This window comes from Eucalyptus grandis, chromosome 7 (genome assembly GCF_016545825.1).
Source record: "Eucalyptus grandis isolate ANBG69807.140 chromosome 7, ASM1654582v1, whole genome shotgun sequence".
Taxonomy (NCBI): domain Eukaryota; kingdom Viridiplantae; phylum Streptophyta; class Magnoliopsida; order Myrtales; family Myrtaceae; genus Eucalyptus; species Eucalyptus grandis.
The window spans coordinates 42,938,092-42,953,335 of record NC_052618.1 but is presented as its reverse complement, the minus strand read 5'-3'; the positions used below and the strand labels follow the sequence as shown (position 1 = coordinate 42,953,335).

Sequence of the window (15,244 nt, the reverse complement as noted above, 5' to 3'; positions counted from 1 at the left end):
GGGGATGGCCGACCAAGGGTTGGCGAGGGTTGTCGACCTCCCTCGCATCAAGTCGCTAGCCACACGGCCGAGGCCCACCGAGCCTTGCCAATCTTTGGCTAGCCATCCCCCACCATTGCCAGCCGACACCGACAACGAGGGCTTAGTCCTCACCTAATTTCCTTCTTTTTTGTTTTTTAAAATTAATTTATTTTTAATATAATTTAAGTAATATTTTAAATTCCTTCATTGATCGGAATATTTAGCTGATCAACAAGTCAAACTATCATGGCCACTTTAGGCCTTTATTTGAAACTATCATGATCATTTCAGATTTTTATTTGAAATAAAGTTCATTTCATAATCTTATTTGAGAAAATGAGAACACTTCATATCCTTATTTTGAATTTTCCCCTCATCATTATGGCTTAGGAGACAAACCAAAGAAAGTGAATAGTAAAGGAATTAGTCACAAACTCCGTGTGAAGTGTGTAGAAGATAATGCAATCTCATATTACTAGACGTCTTTTTATATGGCCAAGTACCATTCGTTGCAATTTTCCCGAACTTTGTTGCTACACTTCATAAAGCCCAATATTCCCTATCACTTTCCCCTTCACTTCGGTAGCCTTGGTCCGGCTCTATTCCACAGCCTACTCTCCAGAAGACATCCAAGGATGGGAATTCCGTAGAGTATTTCTCGGATAAAGATTCTCTTGAACTTGGGCAACTTGTAAAGTCTTAAAGAGTAGTTAACTCCAAGAAGGTCATTGTCTTATCGAACACTTCTTCATATTTGTCACAGTCAACAATTAGTTCCATATTTTTGTGCGACCCCACCACCAGCTCCTTGATTTGCCCTACCTTCGCTCAACGAGAAAATGGGTGGGAAAATAAACTCCAAAAGGGGGCACACCGAAGCCTTTATGTCTCTCAAGTTGGGTAACGGAACCTTTGGGAGACCATCGTACTATCATATGTGCCTCAAGTTGTCCAGATCTCGCAAAACTAGCATATGCATTTCACCATTCTTTCTAACTGTCCCATTAATTTTGTTTATGATTTCGATCGAACGGCATGACTTCACTTCTAGAACCTTGAGATAGCACTGCAACCTCTTCCACATATGGGGTGGGGAAATGCATAGGAGATTGTCAAAGTGCTTTAATTTAAGGGATTCCAATTTGCAAAAAGATTAGGTGGGAATTTGATTGTTCCATAACTCTTTACATTGAAGGCCTTTAATTCTCAGCCCTCTACATTGGGAAAAGCACTAGGAGAAAGGACAATAAAATTGTTTGTTCTAAAACATGATATTGCAAGAACACATATGAGCATAGTAAGGAGCAGAGCAAACCATCTCATTGAACAATGGCTATGGCAATTCATCATCATCTTCGGCCGTCTCACCTAAGGACCTCTCAACACGCGTAGGACCCGAGATAAAGGCTCCAAAGTTACAACACCATAAAATTCATAGACTTCTTAAGGAGGCGAAATAGTACGAACAACTTCCAGAACTAAAATAAATCAAGTCATCGAGCTTGTCAAGTCTTAGTGAATTTAAAGCAAGGGAAACTCATCCCTTCCGCTTTTGTTCAACCGCCTTCTTCCTTGGGAGTCGCTTCCTTCATCTGTTTGCAATACCCAACGGTGAGCAAATTTCAACCCAAACATCTTTCAGACAAGGAAAAATCAAAACTATTTTGAAGTCACTCTTCACCACATTTCTCAGCCTTCCCGCTTTCCTCACCCTCACTTCTTCCAATTTGGGGAGCAATACAATTTTTATTCCGTATTTGAATCAAGGGATCCAAATTCAAACAACGATTCCAAGTAGGAATAATTAAAAACATTGACAATTTTCTCAATCTCACGTATCCTAGTAGTACAACCCGATTCAATAAATAAATAAATAAATAATCAGAAAATTCAAAAAATAGAAGTCAGTGTTGGCTAGCCGACCATCATGTCTATGTTAGCGACTTCCGGCTAAAATTGGTAGGAATGATTGCATCTACCAAATCGTTAAAAGGTTTAAAATTAAATTAATACAATTGAAATGTTTATAATTGAATCGGCTGTCATACAATAAGTTTAAGACTTTTTAAATAATTTTCCTATTGATTACTAGTGGTGTGGTAAACTAATCACCATTGCTTGCGAGTACGAGATACCTTACACATGTCTCCAAGTAAGATGAGATTTGTAACGCGTGAATAATAGTGATTGATTGATTACATGAGAATCGGCTCATGCTAAATTGCTGTACAACAATAATGAGTTCTAGAGTCAAAAGAACATTAAGTCAAAAAAAAAAATTCCGCCCCTAAAATTTTGTAGCGTCAAATAGGTTACTTGTCTCATATACCGCCATTTCTAAATGTCTTTTTAGAGAGAAATTCAAAACAAATGAAAATCTGCCACTAATCTAAGTAATTAGTATTATTGCCTCTAATTATGACTTTTAGCTACTCTTCATCCAAAGCATATGTGTCTTGATATGACTACTCAATACCACGCACGCGCTCCCCACGTGCATGACTACTTTCAACCCTTTTGCATAAAGGATGTAAATTATATAAAAAAGAAGCTATAATAAATAATAAAGAAAAAACATAACCAGCACGCGAGTTGTAACTGAATTGAAACACTCCACCTGTCGAATCCCGATTATCTCCATGCATCGACTTCGCCTGATTATCGTCGTATTCGGTTCGCGTTGTCCCCACGCGTGGAATTTCCCGGTTGAAGGAAGAATGACAGAGAAAATGTAATAATTCTGGGAATCTTTTGCCTCGCAAGTTTCGTGAAACCTTGAAGAGGGGTTTCTCCCTGGTGTTTTGGTACGTGGGTTCAGGTAGACTTCAGAGCGAGCACAAACAGTGTTGCGCATGGAGAAAGCAGAGGATGGTTGGAGCAGCAAGTGGAGAAGAGACAATCCCAATGACCTGACTGATTTTGTCTTCTCAAGACACATGCTTTGGATGAAGAGTAGCTAAAAGTCATATTGAACAAATCAAAATTTCAAAGATGAAAGTGCAGATTATATTAAAGTGCAGGAACTATTCGTGTCATTATTTTTCTGGTTAAGATTTATCCTCTATTTTTTTGTTCATCTACTTATTATTTAAGTATCAACAAATAATTCTAATATCTTCAAAAAATAACCTGACTGATTTTGTCTTCTCTTGGTCTCTTCACGACATTCTCAACGAAAACCTCTACCATGACGAGGTTTCTTTTTATTGGTTTCTCATCTTTGCTTTTTAATATGTTTTATCAAGCCCTGTTGGTTTTATTCTCGTGGAAGTTCGATGAGAATGTGGTTTTTACTTGAGAATTTTCCAAATGATGCTAGTTCATTGCGCTCTACTTTTTTTTTTATTTCCCTATGCTTCTAGTTAGCCTAGCCTAATAAAAACCTAGTTAAGTATATTAAAAATATCAAAAATTATGTATGATTTTGATGTCAAAAATTCTTGTCGACTCACTTTAGAGCCAAATTAAAAAAAAAAATCATTTAAGTGCCTTAAATTATAAATTATGGCCAACATATTACATAACATTTTTATTTAAATAATAAGTCCAACATGGATTATGACATGACTATACTCTTCATAAACGACGCCGTATGAGAAATAATCCTTCAATACGCTCTTCCATTTTCCGGGAAAATTTGCATAGAGAAGGAAAAAGAGAGGGAAAGAAGAAAGGAGGGAGATTGAAGAACCCCTGAACTGAATCAAAGCCGAGAAGAGAGAGAGAGAGAGATCCGCTTGAGGAAGCCTTCAGATCAGGTCCTGGTAATCTCTGTCAGAGCCTTAGTGTCTTTCCTCGAGCTCGGTCAAGACCTTCACTTGTTCCTCTTCGTCCCTCCACCGGCCTAGTGTACAAACACCTAAAAATTGTCTTTGTCAAAGGGAAGCTTGGGCTTCCAGCTCGATTTGGCGTGTGAGTTGAGATCAAAGGATAGCAGCTCAGCTTGGTGGTGGTCTCGCAGTGCGGGGCGGTGTCACGAGTGTCAGAGCGCAGCAACCGGCTAGTGAGTCTCGCGTGGCAAGGGACTCTCGACCAAAGTTGGCCAAGCACTCCATCTCTGTGTGTTTTGGAATTGTGAATTTTTGACGCCGTAGTTATCAATTGTCTAACCCCTTTTGAAGGTTCACCATTTTGTAGGAAACGCCGATGAGGTCTTCATAGTGCAGGGGAGGCGTCTTTCACAGAAAAGGCAAAGGGGAGTGTAGAGTTAAAAAAAAAAAGAAAAAGAAAATTTGAAAAGTGGTCTTTTTCTTCTTCCTTGGTGTTTTGTCCGCTTCAACGAAATACTCGATTGCAACCTTATACCGCCGCTGATTTTCTTTCAGCAGCCACTGTCTGAGACGCTATCCACACTTGTTCTTATATAGCTTGAGGTTTCAGATCCGAGCATTTCCAGGGCAGAAGTAAGCGAGACCACTCAGCTACGATGGCGGCGATAACGGAGCTTCTCTCCCCCCACGACGATGACAGTGGCGACGGAGCTTCTCCCACACTACAATGATGACAACGGCGACGAAGCGTGGTCATGACTGAAGCAACCACCTTCATCATCTTCCACTTTCCGTCTTTAATCTTTTGCAAATTGAGAAGGAGAAAACCTAATTTGGACAAAAACCTTAAATTGCAAGTAAAATTACGGTTTATAGTTGGGGTAAACATATAAAGGACGTTGTTTTGGACAATTAACGTGATTGTACTCTACGGTGAACCACGTCAATTTCAAAAATTAATATAAAAAAATGTAACGTTAGATTTTTTGCCAACTACATCAGCGTTGGCACCGAAAATACTTAAATGATCAAAAATCAATTTTTGGCACCAAAATAATGAGTCCTGTGCACAATTTTTGATACTTTTTCTTATCCCTAAAAACCTTGCATTCGACTTGGTGAGATAGAACCCTTTATGCTTCTACTTTGTTCGGCAAACTCATTAGGTATTTTGGGAGTACATGTTATGTTTTACGGAATTTGGTCAAAGTATTGTTTGAATGTTGAGGTTGGTTGGTCCTATTTGACATTTGGGCGAGCTATGTTCGTAGGTGGAGACTATACCGGAGACATTTCAGTCGGTCCAGCATTATCTCGGATCGTATGTCTACCCTTTGCTGGAAGAGACACGGGCGAGTCTGTGCTCGAGTTTGGAAAATATTTCTTCGCAGCCTTTCACTGAGGTTACTGACTGTATGAAATGCACGAGAAGTGGGAACACATATGTTGTTAAGGCTGGTCGGTGGAGCAATGAATCCAACACTCGTGGCAAGGAAACTTACAAAACTTTGCCTGGAGATATCTTGATTCTAACTGATGCTAAGCCTGCAACTGTTCCTGACTTGGAGAGGTCCGGAAGAAGATGGGTGCTTGCATCAGTAAAGATGATTGGAGGAGACAATGAAGAGAATAAGGCAACGTCATCCACAAACTTTACAGTAAGGGCATTATTGGACCATGAAGTGAATAATCCCTGGAAGCCAATCTATGCAATTTTCCTGACAAATATAGTCACTAACAGAAGGATATGGGATGCGTTGCATAGGTCTCTGAACTTGGATATGGTGAAGGAAGTTCTCTGCACAGATTTGGTGGTACGACTTTCCTTTTCGCACCTTTAGTCCATTTAGACTTAAAATTGCTATTGTATTCCTCTAAGCTTCAAAACTTCATTTTACACCTGTCGATTTGTAAGTTCCACTGGAAATAAGATAAATGATGCTTTAAGCCATTCTGTTGCATTAAAAGATAAGGATGATTGTTTCTTTTAGTTGGTCCACATCATTATGTGGAGATGAAAGCAGATATGGGAAATTAGTGAAGTTATGTCTTCAGTAGGGCAAATTAATTCCTTGGAGGCGACTTACTCATTAGTACTAGACCTTAAAATTTTCTGTACCATATTTATATCATGGGATTTGAGTTTGTGCTGTGCAATGCTCTTTATATCATATTAACACCAATTAAGTTTCAGAACCTTCTACCATATTTACATGGTCTGGATTATCACAAGAAATGTGTTTTGGTTGCAGGCTGACAAAGTTTCTAATATTTGTATTACGAAAGGTAATGGTTCTGCAAGTGAGAGCCTTGACGAGAGATTGTGCCATGATCTGAATGAATCCCAAAAAAATGCAGTTGGGGCCTGTCTTAATAAACTCAAATGTGGGAACAAGCCATCTGTCGAACTGATATGGGGTCCTCCCGGAACTGGGAAGACTACAACTGTCGCTACACTGCTATGTACTCTCTTGAAAAGGAAACGTAGAACCATTGTTTGTGCTCCTACACATGTTGCCATCAAGGGAGTGGCATCTCGTGTTCTAAAGCTGCTAAAGCAATCAGATAATGGTTTAAGCACTGAAATGAAAAGTTTTCTCTGTTACTTTGACATGCTTATTTTTGGGAACAAGGAGCGGCTGAAAGTTGATGCCAACATTGAAGAAATATACTTGGAACATCGTGTAGAGTGCTTTTCCAAATTCACTAGTCTAAATTCCATGATAGATACACTTGCCAACTGTGTCCGTCAATACCACATATTTTTGGAAAACGAACATACAAAAAGAAGCAAATCAGGAAGTGATGATGATGGGAGCGGATGTGGAAGCGGTGAGCTTAAATCATTTCTTGAGTTTTTCAGGGACCGATTCAAGGCAACTGTCCAGCCCCTGCGGAGATGCCTCAATATTTTCTGTACTCATATGTCCAGAACTAACTTCCAGAATATTACATCCCTCCTTAACTTACTAGATTCTTTTGAAACTTTATTCTGTGGAGAGAATTTGGATTCGGAGATGATGGAGATAACTCTTTCACGTGATGAAGTTAGCCTGTTTTCATTTGAGACGTCCATGGGTCCACTATATAATTTATATATGAAGATACAGGAATGCCTTTCCTTGTTGCTAACTGTTCGTGATTCTCTGAAGGATTTAAAACTTCCAAACTTTACAAGTAAGGACATGATAGCTGACTTCTGTTATCAACATGCTTCCCTGATTTTTGCACTGTTTCTAGTTCATATAAGCTGTACTCCGTGGAAATGGAGCCTCTCAATTTACTGGTAATCGATGAGGCAGCCCAGTTGAAAGAATGCGAGTCAGTAATTCCTCTGCAACTCCCTGGTGTCAAGCATCTGATTTTAGTTGGAGATGAGTGTCAGTTGCCTGCTATGGTTGAAAGCAAGGTAATGTTAAAATATCTGAAAAGTAACAATGTATTTGGTTTTGAAAGATGTGTAATATCCTTCTCTTCATTTGAACTTAGATGGGCTAAATGTTCTATACCTAACGTCCGTTGAATTTTATATCATGTTTTATTTCAACAGCTTTCTAATAGGGCTGGTTTTGGAAGGAGTCTGTTTGAACGATTGAGTTCACTGGGTTATTCAAGGCAACTTCTCAATATACAATACCGGATGCATCCATCAATAAGTCTGTTTCCAACTTCAAACTTCTATAAAAACCAAATTTTGGACGCGCCAGATGTGCAGAGCAAAAGTTACAGAAAAAGTCATTTGCCATGGCCGATGTTTGGCCCTTACTCGTTCATAAATATTCCTGATGGACGAGAACAAATCGGTGATGACGGCTGTAGCCTTAGAAACCCTGTTGAGGTGGAAGTTATCTCGAGGATAGTGAGGAATCTGTACAGAGGTATGTCAAGAGAATTTTGTACATATTGCTTCGAGCACATGGATATTACATGTATTACTTAATCATATAGGTGTAGATTACGGCCATTCAAAGTTCTTTTCCTTGGATATTTCTTTTGAAGTTTTGCGACCTTCATAAAATGATATCATTTTTGTGATGGTTTTATTTCCTTTTCTTTGCAGCCTGGGATGGGTCAGAAGAACATCTGACAGTAGGCGTCATATCTCCCTATGCAGCTCAGGTTTCTGCAGCTCAAGCTAAACTTGGAAAAAGGTATGAAAATATCAAGGGCTTTATGGTCAAGGTGAAGTCGGTGGATGGATTCCAAGGTGGTGAAGAAGACATTGTTATAATATCCACCGTAAGATCAAACTCACGTGGGACTATTGGGTTCTTGTCCAGTACTAAGAGAACCAATGTTGCTCTTACCAGGGCCAGGTACTCTATCCTCTTAACTGTGTCAAATTACATTTTTAGAGTGATATAGCAAGTAAATCCCAGAGTTAATTTCCTATCTGTAGGTATTGTCTGTGGATTCTGGGAAATGGGAAAACACTGAGAAAAAGCAAATCTGTGTGGGAAGCTTTGGTTGAGAATGCTATGAGCCGTGGATGTTTCTACAATGTTGATGATGACAAGGACTTGGCTAAAGCCATCTTAGATGTGAAGAAAGAGAATAATGAGCTTGATGACCTGCTTGACGGAAGCAGTGTACTTTTCAGAAATGCTAGGTGGAAGGTAAAAAGCTTTTGCTCAACAGTATTCTATGGCTACATTTCTTTTTCAAAATAAACATTAAGTTTCAAAGAATTTGTGACAACATATCTTATTGTCATGCTATGGTCTTTTCAGGTTCTTTTCAGTGACAACTTCCTGAACTCTTTCCGAAAGCTGACATCACTCAAGACAAAGATGCCCATCATCAACCTTCTGTCAAAACTCTCCAGTGGCTGGAGACCAAAGAAGAGAAATGTGGATATAATTTGTGAACACTCATCTCATATTGTGAGACAATTTAAAGCTGACGATTTCTATGTCATATGCACGACTGATATTGTAAAGGAAGAGAGATACATCCAAATTCTGAAGATATGGGATGTATTGCCTTTAGGGGAAGTGGCAAAATTGGTCAAACGTTTGGACAGCATATTCGAGACATATAGTGATGATTTTATTAGTCGTTGCAATGAGAAATGCATTGAGGGGTAAGGCTGATAATTTCTTCTTACTTAAGATAGGTAGCATATCGCTTACTAAAAAGCATCTCTTTTCCGGATAGATGACTAAAATATCTTGAATTGATGTTATCCCCCTATTTTCTTTCATTTCACATGCCTCTTCCTGTTATAGGGATCAGGAAGTTCCGAAGACCTGGCCTTTTGATGTTGTGCGCTATCAAAGTCCTAGTGAAGATCAATTTGGGAGTAGTTCTGATGCTGATGCTTCAGATCATAGGTTGTATGGAGAGAATGCAGAAGTGAGCGAGAGTTTGTTTCTGACAAAATTCTTCCCCTTCTCATCAGATGGTAATGAAGCGAGTTTTCCATCTGAAGTAACAGAGAAAGAACAAGAGATAATTCTCTTCCCCAGAAGCACTTTTATACTTGGGCAATCTGGAACCAGAAAAACTACAGTCCTGACAATGAAGTTGTTTAGAAACGAGAAACTGCATGATGTAGTAACCAAGGGATTTCAGGAAATCCAAAGTGGTATCAGCCACAGAAAAGATGCCTCTCTGGGAATCAATGTTGAGGAAATTGGTGAAGGAGCAGAGGATTGCGTAGTGCGCCAGCTTTTTGTGACTGCCAGTGCAAAATTATGTTTTGCGGTCAAACAGCATTTGTCTCAACTTAGAAGGTACATAAAATGTCATTGGAAGATGTTTGCAAAATAGAATAAATATTCTGCAATTTTTCCAATGAACAAACATATGCAAGGTTAATGGATTGTCAAATCTTCTAATGAATTAGTCCGAACAAGGAGATAACCCCTTTGGCATGCTACTATTTTTCTCCTAGCAGAGAAGCTCAATCAAGATACTCCATATATAGACTTAAGACAATATAAATGTAGCAAGAGTGCATGGGTCAAATCAGTGCTTTGCCATTCTCGGGTGCTACCACTTGGCTTTGGCTGCTAGAAAATAGATTTAATCATTGCATGTTAGAGATCGACATCATCTGCTTGCTCATTTCGAACTAAAGATTAATTTGTGTGGCAATAGTCCCTATTTTGGTCTTTGTGCGACTTCTTTAGTTCGCATTTCCACTTATTGGAAACTTCCATATTCAGCTTTGTGATTGTAGCATTGTACGTTTAGAAAGAAAATTTATTTTAAATGAAAATATGCAATTATGAGCAGAATCGAGAAAGGACCATCTGTTCTACAAATCCTGCTGTGGGGGAAGATTTTCATTGCCAGCTGCTGTAAATGCTATCCATGTCTCGTAATATATCAGTACAATCTTGGTGCATCAACATGTTCTAATTCCCTTTTCGCTGTTAAGTGTCAAGTAGAAATTATGAGATTGCATGTGTAGTGTAGGTATTCCCATCAGTTTGTTAAGTATTAATTTTCATTTCTAACTGCTAGCTCAATTATCTTGCAGCTCCAGCATTGGTGCTAAACATAGGGGAGGAATCTCTTCAGTTGGTGAGATTGTTGATGATGCAGCATTATTCAAGGATATCCCAGATTCATTTGTAGATATATCTCCCAACTCTTATCCCCTTATTATAACTTTTCATAAGCTTCTGATGATGCTAGATGGAACAGTTGGGGCTTCATTCTTTGAAAGGTTTCCTGATCTAAGGGAGTTTTGTCATGGCCAAACCTACAATTCCAGACCAGTTGCCTTACAAAGTCTTGTAAGAGCAAAGGAGGTTACTTACGAAAAGTTTTGTGCAGTTTATTGGCCTCACTTCAAAGACAAGACAAGAAGGAGTCTTGATCCTTCCAGAGTCTTCACTGAAATAATGTCCTGTATAAAGGGTGGTCTTCAACCAGCTGATGGTTGTGAAGGCAAACTGGACAGACTAGCTTATGTTTCACTTTCAGAAGGTCGCGTCTCCACTCTGAGTGTTCAGAGAAGAGAAAAATTTATGATGCGTTTGAGGATTATGAAAAGATGAAAATGAAAAATGGTGAATTTGATTTGGCCGATCTTGTCAATGATCTTCATCGCCGTCTTTTTCATGGGCAGTTTACCGGTAATTTGGTGGATTTTGTATATGTTGATGAAGTGCAGGATCTCACCATGAGGCAAATTTCACTGTTCAAGTATATATGTAGAAATGTTGATGAGGGCTTTGTGTTTTCTGGCGACACCACGCAAACTATTGCAAGGGGAGTAGACTTCAGTTTTGAAGACGTAAGGTCCCTTTTCTACAAAGAGTTCTTGATAGATTCAATGGATGGACCTGATATCAGAATGGAAAAGGGTTGTCCTTCCAAAACTTTCCATTTGAGCCAGAACTTCCGCACTCATGCTGGTATACTCAAACTGGCGCAGAGTGTTGTTGATCTTCTTTACCATTTTTCCCTTTTGCGTTGATGCTTTGGACCCCGAAACTAGCTTCATAAGTGGCGAAGCCCCACTTTACTTGACTCGGAGAATGAAGAAAGTGCCATACTATCAATTTTTGGGAACGATGATGTTAGTGGCAAGTTCGTTGGCTTTGGAGCAGAGCAGGTTATTTTGGTTCGAGATGATCTAGAGATGAAGTTTCAAACCTTGTGAGAGGGCAAGCCCTAGTTCTGACGATAGTGGAATGCAAGGGGTTGGAATTTCAGGTAGGCGTGTGTCTGGTTTGGATTGTTTGCCATGGGATTTTAGTGGTAGCAGCAATAGAGATTTCATGAACATTTTTCTAATGGGTCTTGACCAATTTGCTGCCAGCTGTTATTCTGTAAAAAGCTTTGATTTGTATTTTCATTCTGCGTACCCTTTTTTGTATGTAGACAGTGGCATCTAAATACACATAATGTAGAATTTGTTCAGGCTTATGTCGACATCATTCTCTAGCTTAATGGACAATATCAAAGATCTTGCAACTTCACGATTGATCTTGATTGGCTGGTGTGTCAGAATGAGTCCAAATATTCTTTTCCTAAATTTTTGAGCTCTGTCCATGTATTCATGAAACTTGAAATCTGTCATTTCGGTCTTAAATCAGATGTTTTTACTTGAAACTTTTTTGCTATGACATCGTGTAGGACGTCTTATTGCACAACTTCTTTGGCACATCACCTCTGAAAAATCAATGGGGGGTCATTTATGGATACATGAAGGAGCAAGCTTTGCTCGATAACAGCTCTCAATGGTCTTCCCCAAGTTTTGATGACGTGAATCACGATATATTATGCTCTGAATTGAAGCAATTGTATGTCGCAATTACTCGGACAAGACAGAGATTGTGGATATGTGAGAATGCTCTGGACTTCTCCAAACCAATGTTCGACTACTGGAAGAAGAAGTGCCTCGTTCAAGTTAGGTTGGTAGATCATGCCCGTGCAGAAGCAATGCAGGTCAGGAGCATGCCGGAGGAGTGGAAGTCACAAGGTTTTAAGGTTTGCTGTTTTTCTGTTCTTTTCTTTGTTGTTTGTTTCCTCTTCAAGGAATTGTTATATTGGCCTCATTTGGAGTCAACATGATCTGTGAATGCTAGGGATTTTGGAATGACAATAATGACTGTAGAAGTATGACTGATCCTGAAAAAAGTGTGTAGAATGTGGACGTTCTAAGGTACAAAGTATGGTGATCGATTTGCCAACTTGATTGGTTTTTTAATAATTTGGCCAGTTGCTTCATTTAGGCACAATGGTTAAACCACATGATACCAATTTTCCTTGAATCTTTATCGTTTTTTTGAGGTTATCAGGTCAATGGCAGTGCCTTTCCTTGGTTCAAGGCTACACCACTGATTTTTCCAAAAACGGAGGACCGTGTTTTTCTATTTTTCTTTTTTTCACCTTCTCTGAAGAAGCTGTTGATCTCTCTTTTTTATTTAAACTTTGCAAGCTCTTACATGAGGGTAACTACCGAATGGCAACGATGTGCTTTGTGCGAGCAAGGTACGAATACGGGGAGAAATTGGCTAAAGCCTCTGCTTTCAAAGCAGATGCAGATCTCAAGCATGTTTTAAGTCCAAAAGAGGCTTCTGACCTTCGAAGGCAGGCTGCAGAGATTTTTGAAGCAATTGGTGTGGCTGACTCTGCAGCGGAGTGTTTCTACATGTTGAAGGAATACGAGAAAGCAGGTATGATGTTTACTTTGTTTCAATTTCTTTCGAAATGATAAGATGGACAATTTATATGCTTTAGCTGCTTCTTTATATTTCTTCTCGTCGTAGTGATGTCAAAGCTGCCTAAGAACGAGGTAGTTTGACATTGATCTCAATTATGCTCTTATTAATAGTTTTTACATGCATGGTACCCTCTTGTTTATTCATATGATCAAATCTTCTCTCTCAAAATTTCCAACAAAAGAAATTCAGTCTTACTTGTTTTTCCCAAATGGTTTTGGTGATTGGAGCAGCTGCAAATAACGTTGACTTCATGATTATGCCTTCGCTTTGAGAAGTTGATTATTTTATATATGACAACGCACTCTTATGAGCTTGGAAAAATTTGAGCTGCAAAGTTCTTAACACTGACTGACCACACCCATAAGGTTAGAAAGCCGTGGCTATCAGTTGAATACTCCATATATACTCTGGTTTATCAGCAACTTCTTGGTATTGTAGTCACCTCTGGACGTTGATCTTGTTTTGTATCTTGACATCGGACAATATGGTTGAGCTCTGCAAGAGCATCTCTGGCAACTTCCAAATGTCCCTCTGCTAATTTGTATCTTCTAAACATCGTGAAGTTATTAAATCTTATGCAAAGATCAGGACACCAGAAATGGGACTAACATTAAATTTTTTTGTGCTTCAACAGGTAGTATATTTATGGAAAAATGTGGAGAATCTGCTTTGCAGAAAGCGGGAGAGTGTTTTTCTCTGGCTGGGCACTACAGTCGTGCAGCGGAGGCATACGCAAGGGGAAATTTTTTCTCCAAGTGCTTGTCCAATTGTGCCAAAGGAGAACTCTTTGAAATGGGTCTGCAATATATTGGGAGTTGGAGAAGGCTGGGAAATGAGGACAGGGGAACAGTAAAGAAAAGTAAAGAAATAGAGAAATTGGAACAAGACTTTTTAGAGAGTTGTGCCCTTCATCACTATGACCTTGGAGACTACAGGGCCATGATGAAGTATGTGAAGGCTTTTCGTTGCATTGATTCAATGCGAAACTTACTCAAGAGGCTAGGATGCCTTGATGAGCTTATCAGTTTGGAGGAAGACTTTGGTAACTTTTCGGTGGCAGCAAAGATTGTGAGGATGAAAGGTGACATCCTTCGCGAGGCTGATCTACTTGGAAAGAGTGGACAAAACAAAGAAGCGTCAATGAATATCCTGTGGTACGTGTTATTCTATTCCCTTTGGGCTCCTGGAAGCAAAGGGTGGCCCTTGAAGCAGTTTGCACAAAAGGAGGAGCTGGTAGCAAAAGCCAAACATCTTGCAAAGTCCGAGCCTATTGCCTTCTACGAATATGTTTCTGTAGAATCAAGCATTCTGCTAAACAAACAGAGCAGCCTGGCTGAATTGAAAGAATGTTTTAGTGCTTCAAGGAGAAATGGAAGTGTCAGAGGTGAAATACTATGCGCTCGAAATATTCTGGACTTCCATCTTCGTCAAAATATCTCTAATTTTTTTGGGAATATGATTGGCTTGTTGACCCAATGGAGTATTCTGAACCACGGATCCTGGGAATCAGATTTCCATTGACTCATTGGTGTGCTTTTGGAATCTTTGGAGAGAGAAGATTGTTAGAATTATAAAGTGTGTAGAATGTGTGGAGATGGTTGAGGAAATGGAAAATAGGTGCTTTTGGGAGTTCTGTTTGAATTACTTTGGTGTTTTGGAGCAACGGACCAACATGCAAGGAACTTATCACCTTCTAAACCCAGATGCTGATTGGGTCAGAAACATAGGCAAAAGAATTCTTCGAAGAAATGGACAATTGGTTGCTTTGGAGCTTCGACAATTGGTCTCTGCTGCTCAAAAGTATTGGTATTCTGAGCTTACTTCTCTTGGTATGGAGCTCCTGGACAAATTGGATGCACTTTATCTGTTTTTAGCAAAGAGTTCTCTGTCGAACTTCTGGCAAAGCAGATGTCTTGTTCTCTTACATGAGGTTGCAAAGTTCCTTCAAGAACTCGATTGTCCCAATCCCTCCTTCCGGGATAGCGGGGCACTGGAGGGTTTCATCGACACATCCTGTAGGAGGTACTTTGGTCACATATTTCCTCTTGACTGGCGACTATCACCAGCAGAGAATATGATATCTCTAAGAGGAAGTCAGGCTTCTCGCCTTTTACTTAGAAGAACAATAAACCTGATAATTTCGAAGAAGGATTTTCACATGGGAAGATGGGTGAGCTTGCGACTTTGGTTCTTGGGTCTGGAATGCTCGATGATGATTTGTACAGGAAAATTGCAGAATCATTTAAAGGAAATACGTCATGGGAGGCA

At 39.5% G+C, this 15,244-nt stretch overlaps 2 protein-coding genes across 2 annotated transcripts; both read left to right on the top strand.

Annotated features, from left to right (window-relative positions):
• Nucleotides 1–7,020: 7,020 nt before the first annotated feature.
• On the top strand, nucleotides 7,021–11,203 carry LOC104453578. Its single transcript, XM_039316402.1, has 7 exons — nucleotides 7,021–7,200; nucleotides 7,342–7,669; nucleotides 7,852–8,107; nucleotides 8,191–8,407; nucleotides 8,522–8,874; nucleotides 9,020–9,526; nucleotides 10,279–11,203. The coding sequence occupies exons 1-7, from the start codon at nucleotides 7,057–7,059 to the stop codon at nucleotides 10,799–10,801; spliced, it is 2,328 nt and encodes a 775-aa protein (XP_039172336.1). The 5' UTR covers nucleotides 7,021–7,056; the 3' UTR covers nucleotides 10,802–11,203.
• A 46-nt stretch (nucleotides 11,204–11,249) lies between these two features.
• Nucleotides 11,250–14,497, top strand: LOC120296161. The gene is made up of 4 exons (XM_039317830.1): nucleotides 11,250–11,462; nucleotides 11,886–12,239; nucleotides 12,691–12,928; nucleotides 13,611–14,497. Exons 2-4 carry the CDS (start codon nucleotides 11,955–11,957, stop codon nucleotides 14,495–14,497), a joined length of 1,410 nt encoding a protein of 469 aa, XP_039173764.1. The 5' UTR covers nucleotides 11,250–11,462; nucleotides 11,886–11,954.
• The last annotated feature ends 747 nt before the right edge of the window (nucleotides 14,498–15,244 follow it).